Here is a 22407-nt window from a genome sequence, read left to right on the forward strand (position 1 = left end):
GCTGAGAGTGGGGAACCTACTAAATCCTTCAGGGAAGGAGAAGGGAGCACCTGGGGAGGGTGCTGATCACATCAGAGCTCAGCTCTTGCTGCCTGTGCACGCGTGTGACTGTGTGCACGCACGCGTGTGTGTGTATGTGTGTGCCTGCGTGTGTGCGCGCGCGCAGCCACAGGGCCGCTGGGGTGCTCGGGCCGCGGGCTTCCTCGCGGCCGGGAGCGGGGCGCGCGTCCCCGGCTGGGCAGACCCGGGTCGTGCGCAAACGCATGCAACGCCGGCTCTTTGTGTGTCTGTGTGGCTCCGCGCCGCCGCGGGCACCATTTTCTGCTCGGCTCGGGACAGGCACATAAAAGGGAAGGCGGCTGCTGCCCGTCGCCGTCCTCTTTCCCTCAGATGCCCTCTGCTGCAGGTTTATTATTACAGTACGGGCCGCGCCGCCTCTCCCCGCGGCCTTGGCCAGCCGCCGGGCTATGCAGCGCCCTGGCCGCCTTCACGCTTGGCTCGCCCCCAAACCGCCTCCTCCGCCTCCTTATTTGTCTGAAAAGCAACCGCACGTCGAGGCGAAGAAGCCCGCCGGGGCAACAGAGGCCGGGCCGGCGTGAGTGCGCGCCGCGCTGCGGGGGGCGGGGCCGGGGCGGCGCGCCTGTCTGCGGGCCCCTTTGTCCCCCAGGCCCGGGCCAGCGCAGTGGGGGCAGCGGGGTGCCCGGGGTGCCGAGGGCCGGGGCGCGCGCTCGTTGGCCGCTCGCCGACCGGGCCCCGAGTCGCCGATTCCTGCCGAGTAAGCAGTCTGGCTCCGCCGCGGCAGCACAGTGGCAGCAAGGCTGGGGCGCTGGCGCCGCACCAGCCCATCAGAATTAGCTCATTGTTCACTAGCACACTAGCAGCAGAGAGAGGGAGAGAGAGAGAGGGAGAGAGAAAGAAACTGACTCTTAGAGAAAGAGACACACTCTTGGAGAGAGAGAGAGCGCGAGGCAGGGAGACCTTCCCCTCCTTTTTCCAAGGCTGCACTTCTTGGAAGTGAAGCTGGTTTGGGTTTTGTTTCCCTTCCCCCTCCTCCCTCCTCTTCCTCCACCCCTTTTCCCTCCCCCTGCCCCCTCTCCCCATCCCCCAGCTGTCTTTCTAGCATGATACCCTTTTTCATCCACATTTGTGTTTCAGGTGTAGAGAGGAGAGAGTGAACAGGGAGCGGGGCTTTTGTCTGTAAGTATATGCCATACCCATCCCCGGCCGGGAGCGCTGCTTTCTCTTTTGTGTCGATTTCTTTCCGTTGCTCTTAGCTGGACCCTTCAACCCTGCAGAGTTCATGCTTCTTCCCTCTTAATTTTAAAGAGCTGAAGCGTGTACTTGGAGAAATTCTGGCATTTTGGGTCCTACTGCATTAAGGCTGGAATTTAACTTGGGCTTTTTTTAAAAAAATGCACAAGTTAAGAGGGAGAATTCTTTTGCGAAGGGGTGGGGTTTTTTGCTTGTTGGTGTGGTTAATTTTTGTTCTTCTTGCTCATAAAGCATTGTTAGGAACTGTTTTGTTTCTTTTCATGAGATGCACTTTGGTGCATGCAAGCCTCCCCCCACCCCCCGCGCCTTTTATAAAATGAATTTGTGTCCCTCCATCCTTAGACTTTATTACTCTTTCAAAGCTGCTGTCGCCTCCTGGGGTCTTTCCAGGCATTCGATCTTGCAACACTTTTTTTTTTCCTGCATTTTCTTATAAAGCAGTTGAACTTCAGGGGAGGGAGGGCTTAAAAATAACTGACTGCTTTTTGCTTGATGATGATAATAATCTCATTTGCATTTATATGTATCTGTAATACCATTATAGGAAAACTCGAAGAGCTTAAGATACCCTGTTAGAGAACTTTTAGTTTCTCCATTCATCTTAATTTTTGTCTTAACTTATGTTAACAAAAGAACTGTGTTCTGATGACACAAAGGTTGAGAGGAAAATCACTGCAGCATGTACATTAATGTTTATTTGGTTTAGGGAGAAGGGCATAATGGTGTATATTCCTGACTTTTCCCCCTCAGTGTAGTTTTTTTTTTTTTTTTTTTTTTTTAAGCACGGAAGGTTATGTAATGCAGTGCCATTTCCAAAAATATCCACTCTGAGGCATTACACTACGCGGTGGAAGGCTGATTCCTATTCTGCTGTCTTGATTGCAAATATACTGCCAGTAGTATGTCTGGGAACAAAGAGCAGCCAGAAAACAATCTATTTTTATCACTTGGTTCTACTTTTAAGTTTGAACTCCTGCAATTTAAAGATGAACCCAACAATAAGAATAGCCCAGGACTCTGGGAAGCTAGGTACCAGGGATTCCTTTGTCCCCTATTTAAGCCTACAGACCGATTGAAAAGCTCTTTCAGAAGCCCCAGTGTTTACAATAATTTGCATGTAACTTAGCTTAACCACAGAAAATGGTTATTTGTCTGTAGCCTCTAAACAGGCTTTCTCATTTGCTGACCTGTGGTGTGGCAATTTGTCTACTGTATTTAAACATATTTTGCAGGTTGGTTGGTCTCCTTGGACTGAAGAGAGGGAGGGTGCAAGGCCAAGACTGTTAAGGATTCTCAAAATGGTAAGCATTGGTCATCAGAGGAGATTCTCAGTTGCTTCTTATTAGTCTTTATTCCATATAAATATCAACCACCCACCTTCATCCTGCTTGAACCCTCCATTGTTCCTACCCCATCTGACCTTTCAAAGGTTCTGTCTCTAGCCTGGGGAGCTTTGCAGTACAGCAATTTATATGAACTGGATGCGGTGAATTAGGGATTAGGTCTTTTGATTTTCAATCATTTTGAATAGAAAACTGAAATTCCTCTTTCAGAAGGGGCGATTTATTTAACTCCAACAACAGAAACCATTCTGTTCTTTAAGAAGAGTGATATGTTGTGACATGCGTGGAAGAGGTGGCAGCAGTAGGGCTCAAACAAAGCAATGAGTCTTCTGTTAGAGATAGCCAGAACTTATCCTCCAGAATAGGAGTCTGTGTCCAGCTAATCCAACAGCTATAGAATCTGCTGTCTTTAAAAGCAATATATACATAGAGCATGGACTTTTATATTAATACACTGTCTATTGTATCTCTAACATAATTAGTGTTTTTTTGTTGTTGTTGATTTATAACTTCATTTATGAGAGATGTCTGCTCAGTTTTAGAAGATAAGCATGTTATCCTCTAAATGAAAGTGTAACTATTTCTGACAAGCATTATGATCCACAGAGGAGGAAGTTAAGTGTTTGATGACTGATTAAAGAAATAGATGAAATACACGTTATAAACAGTTGAATAAGTGTATTAATTTTCTTTGAAAAATTTCCTCTATGGAAATAAAGTTGAACTGAAAAATAGAACAGAAATGTCATGAAACTTTTCACTTAAGTACAGCATGTCCTCCTGCAGATGTTTATGCTCTTTAAAACACCTCTTTGCCACTTAGAGTGTGTGATTTCCAAATTTAGTTTTCATTTTTTCTTTTAAACGAGGGAGGAATTTAATGAATCAAAATTGAATCCGATGTACTTGATGTTTTCTTTGAGAACAATCCAAGTATAAGCTTCCAACGAGAAAAATGAATCAGAAGCAGTTAAATGAATTCTGTTTGAATTCTGTTAATAAGTAAGCTCTTATTTTTTGTATGTGCCTCACCTGTAATTTCAACAGGTGGGTGTCAAAGCACCTAATCAAATAGATCTTGTTTGGGCATAGATTGATAATGACCAAATTAAGGAACTTAAGGTTGGAGGCAAAAGGGATGAACAGAAAATTAAACTAATCAGTAGGTTTTGTGCAAATGGTTCCTAACTCCATATTAAATTCCTAACTAGCCATTGTCATAGAGTTCTAGGATGGTAATAAAATAAACTGCTGCAAAGTATTTTTGTTTATTTAATTATCTTTTACTGTGACTGGCCACATCATCATGTCTTATAGCTCTTTATCCCAGAACCTTACCCTTTGTGTCACCATAGATAGACCATGAAGATTCATGTGTGTTGTGATATGTCAGGTGACCAGTTTGGTTGAACATCAGTTTGACCACTGACTCTGCCAAAACTAGCCCTATAGATCAGACTCAAAGAGTAAATATCATGTTTCCATAGTAGTGAGCGGAGTGAGCTTTGTGGAAGGCAAGCATGTGTGCCAAAGCCGAGAATGAAAGTTGGAACGATTTGCATGCCGAAGAGCAAATTCGAGTTATTACTACATGTTGTCAATTTCTCACAGTTGTCGTTTATGTATGGTGGCAGAATGAGAAATCACAATTTGTTGCTCTTGGAAGGATTTTGAGTCATGGAAAAATTCTCACAACTTTTTGGTGATCCTTTCATCAAGATGTCAGTCCCTTTTGGCACAAGCCCATTGCCTGAAATGAAACCACCGACAGTTATTGTCCATGGGTGATTCCAAGTAACTTTCTAGCAATTCTCTTATTCCAGGAGGTCTGAGGTCTTCAAAGTCTTTTCACATTCTAATGTTAAAAAAAAATGTTTCGATTGTGTTTTTTTTAAAACTGATATTAGAGGGGTCTTATACCTCCTTTTCTCCTTTTTGGAAAAATGAAGTTATTTTCTTTCCTTGATTAAAACAGATTACTTTGCTGATCTCTGTAACTGGCTTTTTAAAGACTTAGCCCGTATACAGTAGAAACTAGTACTAGGGAAGCAATAGAGTTAACACCTGGCCACCTCTAGAAAATATACAAACATGGCTTTTCTGTTAAATGTGTATTTCCATTTACATAATTTAAAACATTAAAGAGGATCTAATTTCAGTGTATTTGAGCTGCTTAGTAAAGGGCCTATTCCAAATACAAATTTATAGTCAGCTCATTCCAGAGTAAGAAATTAACTAGTAGACTCCAGAATTCAAAACAGAGTGATTCAATATTTAGACATTTGACATACCCTAAAGTGATGTTTCACAACGATAATTTGAAGGCACTAAAGAATACTAATGTGCCTTTTGCATTACCAAAAAAATACAACTGCTTTGTTGACACTACAAGGCTTTAATCACATTGTATTCTGTGTAGGGGACCCTTTGGGCACAACTCCAGGGGGCACCATTTACATAGACTACAGTTCATCTGGGGTTGTGCCTTTTAGGAGGACTGTTAAAAGTTTTAATTTTGAGTGTGGTTTGCCTTATCTTAGTTTCCTAGAATTTTTTTTAAATAACTCATCCCTCAGCTTTTTCAGTTTTCTAGTAAACATACGTTTTTCTAGTCCCCACCCCACCCCCTTCTTTGCAATTAACAAGATATTGTGAGTCTGCAGAAATCTTCAGCATTTCTTTAATTTATATTTGGCTTTTTGTTAAATTTAATTTCTAAGATTATATTTTTATATGGGTCCTTGGTTTTTACTTAGCTGTTTTATTTTAAAGGTACTTGCTTCAGGTACATCACTGAGAAGAAAATACTTCAGGATGAGCAGATGGGTCTTATTGAATAGTTTGAAAAACTAAATTATTTAATTCCATGTCAAGAGTAAGTCCTTATTTTCAACATGACTGCCCTCTGTGCTGTAAACTTGCCTCCAAGTATGGATGTGCCATGGATTCACAGTGGCATAAGCATGGGCTCATTATGTTTTAACAGAGACCTAGGAATTGGAACAATTTTAGATTCTCTCTAAGACCGATGCTGAGCTTTTCAAAAAGATGAGTTGACTCCATTGTACCATTCATAGAGCTCTGCTTTCTGTACAGTCTGTGAAGTGGCATTCATGGGCTTACAAGGAGACTCTTTCAATAATCTCTCCATTAACATAAGGTTTCCTTGTTTGAAGAAAAATACAAAGATTGCGGAGGGATGAGGTCCTGTTGGTAGCTGTGCCGTTGGGTTTTGGAATGTAAATTTACAAGTTGCTTAGTGATTCTTGATTGTGGCGATGCTGAAAAGTACCTAGAAGGGTAATTTTAGATGGTACTATCTTCTCTTTCACCAGGCCTTCTAGCACACTGTGAGGGGAGAATTGGGAATTGTTTAGGGAATGAGGACAGTAGGGATGGTCTATCTGGGTTTAGCCCCAGTCCTGCTTCCTCTTGAACTAAATAGATATTTCAGGCAGGAGAAGATATTTAAGCAGAAATCTTGGAATAAACAGTTATTTAAAGCACCATTCTATTTTTTTTGTTTGTTTGTTTCTTCTATTTTAACCTGATGCAATCCTTAAAAACTGGCATGTAAATCAGATCTTCATAAATACACTGAAGGAATTCACTTTATTTTAAACCCTAAGATGAATACTTTAAAATCAGAAAATACACTTCTAAAATATGAATACTTTAGTAAGCCAAATGAGTAACCTCCAGATTATGAGTCTTATACATCCTGTTCACTTACATTGGACCGACTGGGAGCCTTGGAGTGAAGTACTGTGGCTTCCTTGCTCTTGCACATATTTTTTTAAATGCTGTTTCTGGCTGGAAAGTCTTTTAAGGTCTTATTCTCACAACCAAAGTGAAATGGAGGGTTGAGATAATTATCTGAATAATTATGCTTAAAACAAAAAAAAAAAGTTGATTTTTGTCTGATTCATCTTGGCTATTCAAAATGTTGCTGGAGTGAGGTAGGAGTGGGAGGGATTTGCCTGAATTATCTGAATAATTCCTTTCTTATTCAGGAAAAAACTAGCAATAAGGAAATCTTACCAGCAAATCCAATTTGAGTATACCAGAAAATATATTGCATGTACATGGACTGTGTCATCTTAGTTGATGAAGATACATTTAAAAAATTCTAATTTTAAACCACTCCTTTGCTTTGTACTGGAAAACAGGTTAACCATAAATCTCAGCCCACAGCTGTAGAAATTATGGTTACTAAAAATATTACTTATTGGTTCTAAATTTATCTGAAATGGGTATTTCTGGACATGTTTTGCACCTAAGGACAGCTTCAAGAGTCTCTCATCTCAGTGGTTTAAAAAACAGCAGTGATCCTGAAACTGCTCTATTAGCGCATGACAGTATTAGCAGCTCTAATGGTTTGGGACTTAAGCATTAGCATGGCTCTCAACTAAATTCTAAATATCAATTCAGTTATTAGTAGCAGTGACATGGTATTAACCTAGTGTAACACTAGATTATACTCTCTTGCATTATTTGTTAGTTGGACCACATACATTTCTTTCACTGACCAGCTAAATTATAGGCTCCCAGAGGGTTTATAAACTTCATATATAGTGCTTAATAAAGTATTAAATATATGTTAGAAGCTCAGTAAATATTTGGTCTATACATGCTAATACCTATTAAGTTGGACTTTCAAAAAATTCATCGTTAATGACTTAATCTTGTTTAGTTTTGGTGGACTAGAAGTAATTTGTATCCTTCCATTCTTCTAAAGAGCTAGGAAGTTGAAGTGAGTGTAATTTTAGTTTCCACAGTAAATTATTTTCCTTCCCCCCCTTTTCTTTTTTAATGTACCTCAATGGCATATTGATTGTTTTTAATAAATTTATTTTATTTTATTTTTTTTGGCCACGTTGGGTCTTCGTTGCTGCAGGTGGGCTTTCTCTAGTTGCAGTGAGCGGGGGCTACTCTTCGTTGCGGTGCGCAGGCTTCTCACTGCAGTGGCTTCTCTTGTTGCGGAGCATGGGCTCTAGGCACGCGAGCTTCAGTAGTTGTGGCACACAGGCTCAGTAGTTGTGGCTTGTGGGCTCTAGAACGCAGGCTCAGTAGTTGTGGCGCATGGGCTTAGTTGCTCCGTGGCATGTGGGATCTTCCCAGACTGGGGCTTGAACCCGTGTCCCCTGCATTAGCAGGCGGATTCTTAACCACTGCACCACCAGGGAGATCATCCATTATTTATTAACAGGAGAAAAAAAATGTGCTTAAGCCATAAAGCCACTTGCCCAAAAAAGAATGGCTTGCAATTGCTCACCTTTACCAGCATTTAGAACCACACTCTGAACAACCTGGTACGATGCTAGTTCTCCAGGTTTGATCTAGCTGTGGTACTCAAAACTCACAGCAGCTTCTCCTTCAGTCCTAAAAATCCCCTCTGGGATCTAGGAGGACCTTTGCTCCCAGTTTTGGAACTCTAAAGAGTCTTTACTTATTTCCAGTATAATCTCATTCTGTGATATTATGAAAGTGGTCCCAAGAAAACAAAGATGCCATGTCTGAAAGTACTGAAGAAAATGAGAAGAGTAAAAAAAAAAAAAAAAGAAAAGAAAATGAGAAGAGTTAGCAGTAGGGTTATGCATATATTCCCATGTCAGCTGAACAAGTTGTTGTTGTTGTTGTTGTTGAGCATTTTCTTTATGCTTAGTTCTTTGCATTATGGAAAGTGCACAGTTGGCCAGTGGCCTCAGTGGATTTATATTTTAGTTGTGGCAAGAAGACTAATATGCATGACAAACTTAAACATTGTCTTGCAGTATAATCTAGTGCTAAATTGTAAAATGCAGAAGAGTGGTATTATTGGGGACTGGGGATTATAGGCAAAAACTTTTTTTTAAGGAGGTAGAAATTCAGCTAGACCCAGAGATGACAAATGTATGGCATGTGTGCCACCACTGACTCCTGCTATATACCTGTGGCAGACATTGCTAATCAGTGTCTTGACGCTCATTATTATTATTCACCCTGAATATGATTTCCCAATCCTCACAATCTTGTTCTGTTAACAACTGATTGGAGTCGGCACAAAATTTGAAACTTAGAAGCTCTTTGAGAGCAGGTACTATGCCTTCTTCAGATTTTTAGGGCTTAGCATCAATCCTTAATAAATTGAGTGAATGAAGAATTAAGAATATTCCGGTAGATTTAGTTGAGAGAAAAGCATATTTCTCATAAAAGAAAAGTATGCTTACAGGAGTGAGCATAATGCGTTTTTACTACAGTAGGGAATGTCCTCCTCCCTGTTTAGGGCCTCTGTGCTCTCGAAGACAGACCTCACACACTCGACCTAGAGGTTGAGGACTTGATGTGCTGAGCCAGAGGAAGCCACTGAGCGGGCATCTTGGAGATGGCCCGAGGCTCTCACTCAGGTTCCAGCCTGTCTCAGGTTCTTTGCATTTTGATTGTGCCCAACAGAAAAGGGCACACACACTCACATACACCTTCTGATTGATTGTAAGCTTAATTTACTGCTGCCTCTCACTCTCTTTGGGTCAGGGTGGAGTGGTGGAAAAGAAAGAAGGTCCCTAGCTGGAGGGAGTTGGGAAGGGAGCATACGCTTAACCTCTTTCTTGGGAGAAGGTGGCAGCACTTCCACTGGTAAATGCCAGAGGGTTCGTCAGTGTCCACTTGGCCAGAGAGGGTGTTGCTGCCGTGCCAACTGCATGAAAGGCGGCCCCATGCGTCCCTTCTGTGAGGCTAACTGGGTGTAGCCATGTGCTAATCAGTTGTAACCACACGCACCCAGCTGGTTCTCTCTCTCTACTTCTTCCTGATTAGCCAGATGTACGTATTCAGAGTTCAAGCCAACACTTACATCACCATAATAAAATTGTTTACAATTTGAGGCCTACAGGCTGTTACTAATTTAGTCAGTAGTCTAGTGACCATCATAAGGGAATCTTGTCACATGATACACAAAAGTTGGGGAAAGCCAAGACCAAGAAGGATTTTTCTGGAACCTCTTCTGGAAACAGCACAGACTCAGAAGGCATCAGCTGCAAGGTTTTCAATATGAAACGATTTTACCAGCTCCTTTGGCCCCTTCAGATGAGGTTGGACTCATCCCCTAAGTCTCTCAGTAAGTGACATAGGTAAGCACTGTTCCTTGAATTCCTTAAGCCTACTCCCACCTCATACTTTCAAGTATTTTTTTTCAACTTCGGTGTTTAAACCTTCATAAGTTTAATTTCTGTGGCTGGGCAGCCATGCCAGGAACTATGTGAACTCATCTTTTATTTCTAGCTACTATAGCATATATTTTCTTAGAGGGACCAGGCCACTTGTTATTCTGAACACGCCCCAGGAGGCCCTCCCTCTGTGCCTTTGCTTACTCAGTCCTAGAAAGAATGCTCCTCCTGACAAAATAAAGCTCTCTTCCAGACTGAATTTAAATGACAACTCCTCCATGAAACTCACCCCAGGACATCCAGCAGGGATGATCTCATGCTCCTCTGTACACTCATCACACAACAGTCTACTTGTAGCTGGCTTCTTTCTGCATGCTTTTCTACCCTCCAAGATTGTAAACTTGAAACACGAACACTGACCACTAGTACGTGAACATCAGGCCTCTTTTTATGATAGCAGTTGAGGCTGTGTTGCCTCATTTTTTTTCCTTTTCCTCTACCAGGATGGTGAGTTCAGATGTGGGAAAGTTTCGTCATTGAGAGGACACTCTAGAACAGCTAGTGAAGTTGATTGGCATTCTTTTCCTACAAAGTAGAAGGAACCCCTAACCTTGATGGACCTTAGACTAGATTGCACCTCCATGAACCACTCTGACCGCTGCTCCAATACCCGTGTAGGAACTGGCACACTCTTAGTAATCGATAAATGTCTGTGGAATACACGAATGAGTCAGAGCTCAGGGGTACGTGGAGATCTGTTATTTCTGGGCAGAACCGGGTGGTTCACCTTGAGATTTACAACTAGTAATAGCCCAACACTTTGCAGGGTCGCGACAGTGCAGATTGTAGAATGTATGACCCAGGAAATGAGATCACCATGGCCAGGTGATGAATTTGCTGCTGAAAACCCCTCTCACTGAATAAAGAAGGCTCAGTGTTTGTTAGGGAGGTAAAAGGGGAGAGTTAAGTGAAGTCTAAGCACAATACAAAACCAGCTCTGCAGTTCTGTGCTCCCTTCCCCTACACTTCTTTAGACAGAAGAGGCCCTGAGAGTGTCCAGAAGGTTAGTTCAGTGTGGTCTGCTGGAAGAGGACTCTCATCTTTAGGGTGGAGTCACACATCCATCCAGAACACTGGCTGTGGGGTGCCGTTGTGCTCCAGGTTATCAATGGTGTTTTGCCAGTGGTCCCAGTTTGCCTCTCAGCGGTCTGACTAAGGCATTCGTGACGGTAGAGCATCATCTGCTCTGGTTTCACAAGGTAATGAAATCTTCATAAGTGAAATGATTGCCTCTTATTACCTTAGAATGGTTTCCAGTCTAAGCTTTGTGTCTGAAAAGTGTTAGGATTATCTAGCTGGAAGTATTTTTAAACCCTTGATTTTACACTATCCTTGTTTATCCTCACTTTCATAGACTAAAATACAAACATAATTCGTGTTTGAAAAGGAGAAGGAGAAGATATTTAAGAGAATGTGCTTGATGAAAGGAAGGTCTCTTTGCCCCTTTTAAGCTGAAATTGGGAACCAGAGCCATTGACTGGAAAGAAAGGGAGAATGGCTGAATAGTTGTTGCCAGTGAAAATATGAGCCAGAGACTCATACCAATAGGCAATTAAAACAAGAGGGAGATTCATAACGTGCACAGAAGTTTTGGTGTCGTTGCCCAGTTCTAGCTCTTCTCCCTTCTCCACTCCAGCCCTTACTCAGATCACCATCACACACCAGTGTCCTTTGATTACTGGGGCAGGTAACAGCCTTCCTGTCTGAATTGTGTTTGATACAATTCCAGCAGGGAAAAATACTGCAGTCCAGTGGCTGAACAGGGAGAAATCTACAGAAGTTGGGTTTAAAATGGGTCCAGGCATTTTGAGGTCACTTTTATTGGATAAAGTCAGTGTCAGATATAGAACCCATTCTTGGACAGGAAAGAGTAGAAATTCGAAGATACTGCCTGTTTGGCAGCCAGCGTTAAGAACTGTCAAGGAAAAACTAGCGTCTGTAGTTAGATGAATAAAACTTATTGACTAAGATACTTATAAACATGACCCAAGTAAGGGATTGTTATCAAGTACTTTACTAAGAAGGACTGTTTCATGTCCTTCATTGTCGTCATAGTGAAAGTAACCAAAAGGCTTACTGAGACCATGAGGGGAGAGTCTGTTCTTGTGCACCTTTGCCAGGTGGTTGCTGAACCTGCGTGCACTGTTGGCAGCACATGGTTGAACATTTAGCCTAGTGCCTGCTGCGTTGTAGGGACTCAGTTAACACTGGCTGAGAGAATGAATACTGGGCAGGGAATGGACCCACTGTTTGAAAGATGCGATCTCATGTACTTCCTGTGGTTGCATGGCTAAGAGAATTAGAATTTGAAAAGATGAATTCATTAACTAGCCCTCTCCTTTCCTGAATAGATATCCAGGATTTGGTGGCTTAGCTCTGAAAAACTTTTTTGAGAAAAAAAAAAAAGGGTTTTCTTTGCTACTTTGGCACTTCTAGCCCAAGGTCATGGGACATTTTCTTTGATAGTATGTTCATTCTCTAGAGCTGAAAGCTACCTACTAAATATTAAATGCTTCACAGAAAGTAAGTACTTGGTAACTATTTCTTGATTTATTGATTGGATAGTCAATTAATATATCTACTCAACCAATTCAGTTAATAGAGCATCAAAAATTCTGCCTACATCTTCTTGGAGCCCTTCTCATCTTTGTAATTTTGGTCCTTAGTCACCTGGATTTGACTGTTTCCAAAGCCTAGGTGCTCTGGACCACAACTAAGGCTCCATTTCATGTGCCCTGTGGAGACTTAGGTCTAATTATACATCACAGAATGCCTCTGGCCTTTGGATATTTTGTTCATTTCTTGATAATAGAATCTCAAATTGTTCTGATCTTGTTATCAAGGTCTGGGAGTCAAGTCTCCATATCTTTTCATTTCATCTTCATTAAGCCTATGCTTTTTTTTTCATGAGGACTCCTTTTGAAACTTTAATTTTCTTTTACAGGATTAATTGTCTACACTGTCACAATCAATTCAATCAGAAATTCAATTAAATTTGTTTCTTTGGCATCATATAAACAATTCATCTGATAGTTAATGTGAATTTTTACCAAATTGATCAGTATTCTTACGTTGTTCAGACAAACCCAGAGGGGCACTATGTCTTTGACTGATTGAATACAGTACTCTGCCTGTAGTCTGAGGATCAGATACTACTTTCCTTGTTATTTTCTATTTGTTACCTTCATGATAGAAATAACTAATAATTGGCTTGTTCCCTGATCTCTATGTTTCCATTTTTCTGTCTTTAGTACTGACTGCATTTCTACTACATTAATTAAAAGTTTCCAAATGGAATCGGGTTAAATTTTTTTTTCTTTCTGAATTACCATTCTTAGTAGTTTCCACACTGCCTCTCTGGTCTAATAAGTGTTTGTTTTCTTCCTCTTCAACTAGGATTACTTTATATGTAGTGTATGGTTTGGATATCTGTATATCATTGGTAAAGATAAGAGTTTAATTCTCCTTTGACTAAACAGTTTGTTCTGAAATTGAAATTTTGAAAAGCAGAGTTACAGTGAACATGATTTCAAAGGCATCTGATGAAAGAAAAATATTCTGGATTAGACTGTCCGTTACTAGGCCATCAGAGAAGAAGTCGTTTGAGAGTTCATTTAGGGGTCATATGAAAACCATTTGTTTCTCAGCAAATGCCCTTTGTAATTAGCTGCAGTGTTTGCTAGATATTTATATTGTGCTGAACATTTCCTTCCAGGGAAAACTGAAAAAGACAAAACTGTGGTGATGAGTGTTGCTGGGGTTTAATTAGATCCGCAGCCCTCATGTAGCCAAGCGAGAGTTGCTGCTCTAAGAGTAGTCTTTCCCCCACTACTGTAGTGACATGTGGACGAGCACACCCTCTGTGCCCTCAGACAGTGCTGATTGTTTTAGGTAAGTTATTTCTGAGGGCAGCTATTTATCAGAAACACAGCTGGCAGAGTAACAAATATTTCTGAGAAAACTACTCTTGATAGTAGGTGTCAGAAATCTATCTAAATTTCATCACAAGGGCACTAAGTGGAGATGCTCAGCACCTACTTGGGGGCTGAAAACAGGCCCCAGCTCTCAGGAGCCTCATGACGCCACTGCAGGTAGCTCTGGGGAAATAGCAGAGAAGATCGATATTGAGAGACCGTGTTCTCTGAGAAGAGAGACTGGGTTTGCATCCTGTCTTCTCCATTTCTTGGGTGTGTGATCTTGGGCAGGCTCCCTGACTGCTCCCCCTCAGCATTCTCATCTGTCAGACTGTGAGGGTGATGATAACAACAGCTACCCCAGATCCACTTAGTCCTTGTGTGCTGGACCCTGTTGCCATGGCTTTACAGGTATTGATGCACTTCGTCCTTGCGACAGCACCCTGAGGATTAAATGAGTGTGCCTGGAAAACATGCCTAAAATTAAAAAAAAAAAAATTACAATGAACTCTAGTATGCATTGCCATGGGAAACTGTGGGTCTCCAAATTTACATACTCTGCCCGTGTGGGTTCCAACAACCCTCATGCATTGCTCACAGTTCTCTTCCTTTGGAGTAGTATAGTTTTGCTGATTGGTTTGCAATGGAAGAAGGACTGAGGGGGAAAAGCCCAGAAGATGTCAATGTCAATGTATTCTGTTGTCGCAGAATGCAGTCAGGACTTGGAATGAAGTTCTGAGTTTCCAAAGCTGGCTTTTTCGCATCAGTTGGAATATGTGATCTCTTTCCCAGGGAATTTAGCCTCCTAATTTGGCATTCCTTTTGCAGTTATCTTCACAACTCTTGAAGTATTTTTTGGGTGACTCCCAGTACCGAAACACCTTGTCTATTTGGGTTGGTGGCCACCCCCATAGGTCTTCTCTGCTTCCCATGGTACTGCCTGGCTGAGCCTTTGTCAGGGAGAAGACTAATACTGAATCAGACCAAGCTGTACTCAGTGGGGCTGAAAATCCAGGTGGTGTACAGGGGCACATCCATCCTAACCTTATTCTATTCCTCTTGTACTTTTAGCTTTTTGCCAGTTTTCATAGAGGACAGGTTACTGGAAGCCTCTTAGTGCCCTATTTGTGACCTAAACACTTACAGCATGCAGATACGGATCTGGCTATATTTTCCCCCCTTTTAAAGCCAAACTTCTTATAAGAGAATCAACTAGCCTCTGGTTTAAACCAGTTTTAATTACACCCTCTCCACAACAGAAACCATTTTCCCTCCAAATTTGGTGATCTGTTACGATGCTGTTTGCTGTTAAAGAGTTATCAGTCTGTGAATGACCAAGACAGTGCAAGACAAGCACTGAACTGTGAAATGTGTTTTGCTAAATGCTGAGCGGTTTGCAGCTGCCAGCAGAAGAGGGTGCATTGATGGAAAGTGAGAATAACTTCTCTCGGAATGAGCACTTTGGGAGAAAATACACACTTTCTGGAAAAGTCAGTCTTGCTCATGTCATCAATAGGAATGCTTTGAAATGTCCACAAGCTTGTCAAAAGCAACTGGTTATCTCATCATTCATCCAGATCAAGAAGAACCCCAAATCCTTATGTCCAGATAAATAAATACCTATTGCACTAGCCTTTGATTGAGGGCTTTAGCGAAAGAAATCTGAGTTTTGAGGACTTATTCTTCCATGTTGTTGGTGAAAAGTTTTATAAGATTTTAGTGGATGGTGCAGTAACTTCAGGACAAGAGGAAAGAAAAATCAGTATTCTTGGTGAGTAGAAATCAGACTTCTTATAGTTGTTTGAAACCCAGCATACCTAAAATTATTCAAACCAGCTAATAAAAGCAAGTCTAGATGTTTCCTATTAACCTTGGAATGTGCTTGGAAAAAGTCCTGCTAGTTCCAGATGTCTAGTATTGGAAAGCATATCAACAGCGTGACTCTCATTTGTGGCAGAGAATACAGTTCAAAAATTCCTAAGTGCAGTTTGGTGCACTGGGGCCCAATATGGTTTTCTTTCTTTCCTTCCTTCCATCCTTCCTTCGTTTTCCTGTTTTTCAGTCTTTTGCTCTCTCTCTCTTTCTTTCTTCCTCTCTTCCCTCCCTTCATTCCCTTTCATCCTTCCTTCTTCTTTTCTTTCACCTTAAAAGTAGGAGAAACATTGCAAGATGTGGTGTTTTTCTGATTTCTTGGTTACAAATGAAAACCAATTTATATAAGGGAATAAGGTGGTCCAGACTTAGAACTCAGACGTGTTAAGTAAATATTTATTCTGGTTCCACTCCAGGGAGGTAAAGATTTTATTAACATATTTGTTGAGGTCATGGGGCAAGGAGAAGCTTATGCTGTGCTTAAATGCCTGAGGGGGCTTTTTTTTTTTCTTGCTAGTTAACAAAGGCCAGTATTTTTTTTCTGCTGAAAAGAGCAAATGTCTTGTTTTGTGGCCTGCACTTTCTTACTGTTCACTCACAAACTGCTTAATCTCAAACTAGAGTTTTTAAAAGCTGCTTTATTTTTTCCCTTTGTTCAGAAAATCTCTTCTTAGATATCCCTTATGAGATTTGTTTCCAAGCTTTCTTCTTGTACTTTTTCTCCTGGTTTACTTTGGGCTGTTATCAGCTTTTTGTACTTTGTTTTGTCTTCATCACTGAAAAGAAAAGTCGCCCATTAAAAGTCTAGATTTGAAGTGTTGAGCTTAATTCCCGGAGTCCAGTCCACATTTTGGCTCTGATTCCTGTACCAGGCTGACCTCCAGCCCAGGGGAGGGTGCCTTGGCAGAAATCTGAGAATTCCTCGATCAGTAACTCCCTTTTTTGGATTTATGGAGCCTTTAGGTGGATTGCTTTGTGTTAGGCACGTTCCTGTTGGAAAGGAATGAGGCTGGGATGAGAGGAGTTTGCACAATACAAACGTTTGCAACTGACCTCGGGTTCAGCACACTGAGTTCGCCAGCTACTGCTTCACCCCTGCCTTGAACCACACGCCATCCAAACCCCCCAAACTCACATAGCGCATGGTTTCAAAGAGGGGTGACAGAGCGGAGTTGGGTAATGTTGTTAACCTTTTGTGACTTGCTCCTGACTTGATTCCTGGCTCCTCTAACTAAGTCTTTGTTCTTATTCATAGAAATCAAATTTTAAAAGACTCAGCAGCCAAACAAGCAGAATATTATATTGTGGAACAGAGTGACTGTGAAAGCTCTTTGTGCTGACGATTAATTTCACATGTAAACACTTTCATTTTGTTGCCAGTGAGGAGACTTCCTTTTCCTTTCTCTGCCTAGTTGAAATCTAGAAATGAAATTCCACAGCTGTCAGGCTCCCACATATTCATCAGCGGCCTCTCAAGATGGCTTCACAACCAGCAGAGGGAATCTAGAGGATTCCACTATTAAACTCTACACAGCTTGTTTCAAACACCCCAACTCACAAAGTAAAGAGAGATGAATCCTTTGCTTGCCTGATCTGTAATCACGGGCAGTAACATAATCTGCTGCATAATAGTAATAAAATGTGGACATTTTCTGTGCCCATAGTAAACATATGCACCCAAAGCAAAGTTAATACCAGTGGGCTTAACCAGTTTGTGAGCTATGAACCCGGTTGTCTCTCCCACCCTCATTTCTACAGATTAAGAACTTACCAGGCCATGGAAAAACCGGGAGTGTCAGCAAGTGTTGTAATACAGCAGTGCCCTAAAAGGCCATGCCTTCCTTTCTAGCAGGAGGGCATTTGTGGTTGAGTGCAACAGTCAGGTGTTTGTAAGTCTTTCTCTGTGATTACCCATTGTTACCACAGCCAGCTCCTGTGTGTGTGTGTGTGTGTGTGTGTGTGTGTGTGTGTGTGTGTGTGTGTGTGTGTGTGTGTGTGTGTGTGTGTGTGTGTGTGTGTGTGTGTATTTAAGTTAGGTCGCTGCATGTTTCACTTAGTTCTCGAACCAGAATGTTGGCCAACTTAGGGACCAACTAACACTTTTATTTTACTTTCCAGAATCTGCAGAGGTGACGTACACTATCTGAATGACCCAGTGTTCTGCATATTTATCTTTTGGTCTTCTAATTGCAGGTCATTTCCCCCACTGTGTACTCCATCTCCAAGCAGCATTCACAGGGTTAGGCAGATTCTAAGAGTAGGTCTCTAGAGAGACAGCTCAGTGCATCATCTTTTGGCACCATCTAATCTTTGATGTAATGCTGTTCAGAGAAAATGACCTTGTAACTCATTTATGGTTTCAGTTTACATTCTGCCCTCTCCCATGACCAGTAACACCTGGGAGAAGACTGACTTTTGAGGGAGATTCTTAATAGCACCACTTCAAAGGGTATTTGCAGAAATGAAGAGCATGTATGTGCACATAAATTCTCCTTGTATTACAGTACTGGGTTTCACAACCTCCCAGCCAATTAGGCAGAATAGAACTTGGCTCCACGTGCGCGTGCGCACGCACACACACACACACACACACACACACACACATTGGCAGAGAGATGATAAAATATACTCCTTTGCTGCTCAAAGAATTAATTATGCAGGTTGGACATCTGCCACTCTAGTTCCCTCTCCTAATTGCTGGGGGTGGGCACCTATCCTTGGTAAGTCATAAAAAGGCCATTGTTTAAGCACATAGAGTCCCACTAAGGGTAGAAAATAATATTATAATTATGGTCATTAACAAGCAAGCCATGCAACATCTTCATAGCAGGTTTCTGAGAAGTTACGTTAACCAGCGAAATAAGCAGCATATATGTCTGTGGTATATTTAGGCTCCGAATAAAGCCATGACCCTGCTTTGAAGATGGTTCTCATATAACAGTCTCCCCAAAGAAATATTGATAAAGACAGTAAATGAGCAGAGGAAAATACGAATTTAGAAACAGGTACTAAATAGATGTAGTTCAAAATTTACATGCAGTTTGGTAGAAGTGATAGGAAGCATGTCAATTAGATTGATTCTGTATGTGGACTATACTGTTGGAAAATAAATAGCAAGTTTTGCCATGAAAAGCTTGAGAGGTTAGAAAAAATAATTTGAATGATAATCTAGTTGGCATTTTGAGGGGCCGGGGTACCTTGCCTGAGTGGTCTCTGATTCCTCCACATTTTATTTTTCTAATTTGGCAATAATCATTGCAAGCTAATTGTCTTATAGACTTTAAAAAATGAAGTTATTTTTTACTATGCATTGCCCTGAGAATAAAACAAGCCTGGAAAGAAAGAAGGAAATAAAGATTACAAAAGGCAAAAACCAGGAGCATTTTCTTCTAAACTTGTATGCAGTGATAGACAATTGAAACTTAAATGCCCAACCATCAAATACATTTAAGGGAATGAGGAAGAAATAGTACCTTTTTTCCATAAAACTATATTAGTGGGTTAAAATATATAAAGTATACTTGAAAGCAAAAAAAAGTTGGTTTTAACTAAGAATTGCTCATGGATATCTAAATACATGATTGCTCATGGATATCTAAATACATGATTAGTGTATTTAAACCAACATGATTCTTCATGTTCTGTTGTTTCTAAACATAGTCATCAATGAGATAAATGTGGCATTATAGAAAAAGACGCAATGACTAACATATTCAATGAGCATAAACACTCAACCTTCCCCCGAATTCAAGCAAAACCTTTGCATGTTCTCCAATTTAAAACATTAAAATATTTCATCCCCTCTGTATTTTCACAAATACTGATGTTTTCTTAATTGCTGAGGCTATAGCTTGCTTCTCTGATTCCTGACATCTGGAAGAGCAGTATTCGAGAGGGTTTGAGGATTTTACTTGAGCAAAAACAAACAGTTGTTTATTTTATATATGGAAAACAGTTTTAAGAGAACACACTTCTCTTGTGAAGACTAAGACAAACTTTGGTTTACTTGTTTAATAAAACAACAGTTGTGAGGGATTCCCATGTGTTTACATTTCTGAGGTGCTCACACCACCACCACCAAGAGAGAACTTGGTGAAGTTTAAGAGAGGAAAAGTTAGTTTAACCGGTCTTCATGAAAAACACAAACTTGAATCCAGAAACCTGAATGCAAGGGATACAATTTAAACCATGTGTCCACTTTCGGAGCATCAGTTGACTAATACCAAGAAGAATGAACAGCTTTGGGGTCCAGCAAGCACAGATGCTCTCCGTAAAGATAGATCAACTTACCTTCTTTTCTGACCCACATATTATCAGCACTCAGAAGCCTCTCACAGGATCATTGTCAGCTTCTGATATTCTGAACTAGGTAAGAAGCAGCCTGTGGGGTTGCATCTGTGTCGTTACTATTGTGGCCACTGAGAGCTGTAGAGAGATCTGGCCATGGAGGCGCCTCCCCCCACAGAGTTCATTACATCCTTACCCCTCAGCCTTCTGTCTTCCTTGGCTTGCATCTGGCAGCCATCACATACCCTCCTAGATCCCTCGCTGCCACCCTTACTTCCTCTCTTGACAGCACTAGTGGATGTCTTGCTAAATGTTGATTTTATTTGTTTTTTTTAAATCTGTTGATGGATATTCCAACCTCTATTACAGTTGACATAACCTATACATTTTTTAAAATTGCACTTAAAACACACTGTGTTAGTTTCCTAGGGCTGTCAAAACAGAGTACCCCAGACTAGGTGGCTTAAACAACAGAAATTTATTTTCTCACAATTCTGGAGTCTCGAGATCTGAGGTCAAGGTGTCAGCAGGGTTGGTTTCTTCTGAGGCCTCTCACCTTGACTTGTAGATGGCTGTCTTCTCCCTGTGTCTTCACATGGTCTTCCCTCTGTGTAGATGTGTCCTGATTTCTTCCTCTTATAGGTACACCAGTCATAATGGATTAGGGCCCACCCATATGATCACATTTTAACTTAATTACCTCTTTATTACCCTATCTCCAAATACAGTTACATTCTGAAGTATTGGGGGTTAGGACTTCAACATTTGGATTTTGGGGGAAACACAGTTCAGCCCATAGCACATGCTTTAAAATGATCTTTTAGAGCATCTATTGCCCCTGCTGTTTGCCTCCCCTGCCCCTTGATTTGAGTTCCTAGGAGTCAGGAACTCTATTTCTCTTCTTGTGATATCCAGAGTCTATCTGTGTGCAGCACGCTGCGGGTATTTCACAAACTCATGGTGAATGCCCACATGGACAAAGGTATTCTAAGTTATTTGAGAGTAAGGATAATGATTGTCATTGATTTTTTTCCTCTTAAGTCCTTCATGTTAAGAGTCTTCAAAACACCACAGGTATAGGAATGAACAAAGCTGTAATGTAGGTAGCATATATTTCTAATAATCTACCACCTTTTCCCCAAACCAAAAAATAAAAGTTTAACTACTCCCCTTTAGATTCTGTGTCCAGGGATATACTGAGTTCTTAGAGACCAGCCAGACAGGTGTTAAGAATGTAATTGAGATTCTTATATGTCCCTGCCATTTTGGGCTTAAAATTCTGACTCAGAAGGAGACAAGATGAATTTACCACAAGGCCAAAGTGACATTTATTTTTCCTAACATATACACTGATTACTTTATGATTCACACACTAAGAAAATGCCTAATTAGAAATGCCCTTGGTCAATCTGTAGCTAAATTAATATGTTTCAAAAGAACAAATTTGAAGTAGGGAAGGAAGTTTCCTTAGTCATGGATTTGCTGGCAGATACTCATTGGCATACAGTCGCTGGCTGTTTTTCTTTAAAAAAAGGAAAGTTCTTGGAAAAGAAACTTGTAATAAGTATTGTGACAGTAAGTATAATAATTTCTGAGGGGTAAGCTATTTTTCCCTACAGATCAGACTTGGGTGGCTTCAGTATTCATGTTTTGGACCTAGAAGTTAAATGCTAATGTAGTGTCATTTTGTTAAAGTAGAATATCATAAAAAAGCATAAGAAAACAGATACAACATTTACTTGATTTTGCTTTTCATTGCATCCATGTGCCTACTATGTTTCTACATGTATTTCTATCAATGTTTTTGGTTTACAGTAGAGTATTATTTCTTGCTGATACGTGTCATGTTTTTAATTATACTTAAAGCACGCCTTGAAAAGCAGTAATGTAGAGATGTCATCGTCTTTTATCTATTTATTTGAGTGAATTTACAGTAGGTCCCAATTTGAGATCTCCTATAATTTCCCAAAGTGGGATTCTGTGTGCTGTGACTTTCTTTTAAGCCTTAAACAAAGCTTGTGTATCTAAGATTGCAGTTTTGTTCTTTTCACCCATTCCTGGTTCAGGGGAATGTCAGTGGTGGCTGTTTGTCCCAGACAAGGCAGATGGTGGCGTTCTCCTAGAAGGAGCTGAGCAGAGCAGGGAAAGCTGAGCAAGAGGCAGGAGTTTGGGGTTGGGGGAACCGCATGGCCCAGAAAGCAGACCCAGTCCGAAGTCAGAAAACAGGCCCAGTTCTTGCAGCATGAGCTCTCAAATATTTAAGACCTAAATGTGTGTGGTGGCTGTGGACTGGTGTAATTTTGAAAGAGAGGTGGTAGGCAATTTGCATTCTGGGATAATTTGAGGGCATCAGGATGGCAGAAAGAACCCAGCTTCAGAACCTGGGAGCCTGGCTTGAGTTTGAGTCCTATCCTACACTGTGTGACTTTGGGCAAGTCATGTGACCTTTCTGAGTTTCAGTTTCCTCTTCTCTGTAATGATAAGACCTATTTACAACCTACCTTCAGGATAAAT

At 41.0% G+C, this 22407-nt stretch overlaps 1 protein-coding gene across 5 annotated transcripts in view; it reads left to right on the top strand.

Annotated features, from left to right (window-relative positions):
* Positions 1-454: 454 nt before the first annotated feature.
* Positions 455-22407, top strand: part of NREP (neuronal regeneration related protein) — a 29330-nt gene continuing 7377 nt past the window's right edge. Inside the window, exons 1-3 of one of the 5 annotated variants that reach the window (XM_060143399.1) lie at positions 455-595; positions 1156-1197; positions 2505-2575. In XM_060143399.1, coding sequence (XP_059999382.1) covers positions 468-595; positions 1156-1197; positions 2505-2559 — 225 coding nt within the window. In that variant the 5' untranslated portion in view covers positions 455-467 and the 3' untranslated portion in view covers positions 2560-2575. Of the gene's footprint in view, positions 596-662; positions 776-957; positions 1024-1155; positions 1198-2504; positions 2576-22407 lie in introns of those variants that run through there. The other 4 variants (XM_060143401.1, XM_060143402.1, XM_060143400.1 and 1 more) reach the window with 4 other exon arrangements.

Source organism: Lagenorhynchus albirostris, chromosome 3, assembly GCF_949774975.1.
Source record: "Lagenorhynchus albirostris chromosome 3, mLagAlb1.1, whole genome shotgun sequence".
Classification (NCBI taxonomy): Eukaryota; Metazoa; Chordata; class Mammalia; order Artiodactyla; family Delphinidae; genus Lagenorhynchus; species Lagenorhynchus albirostris.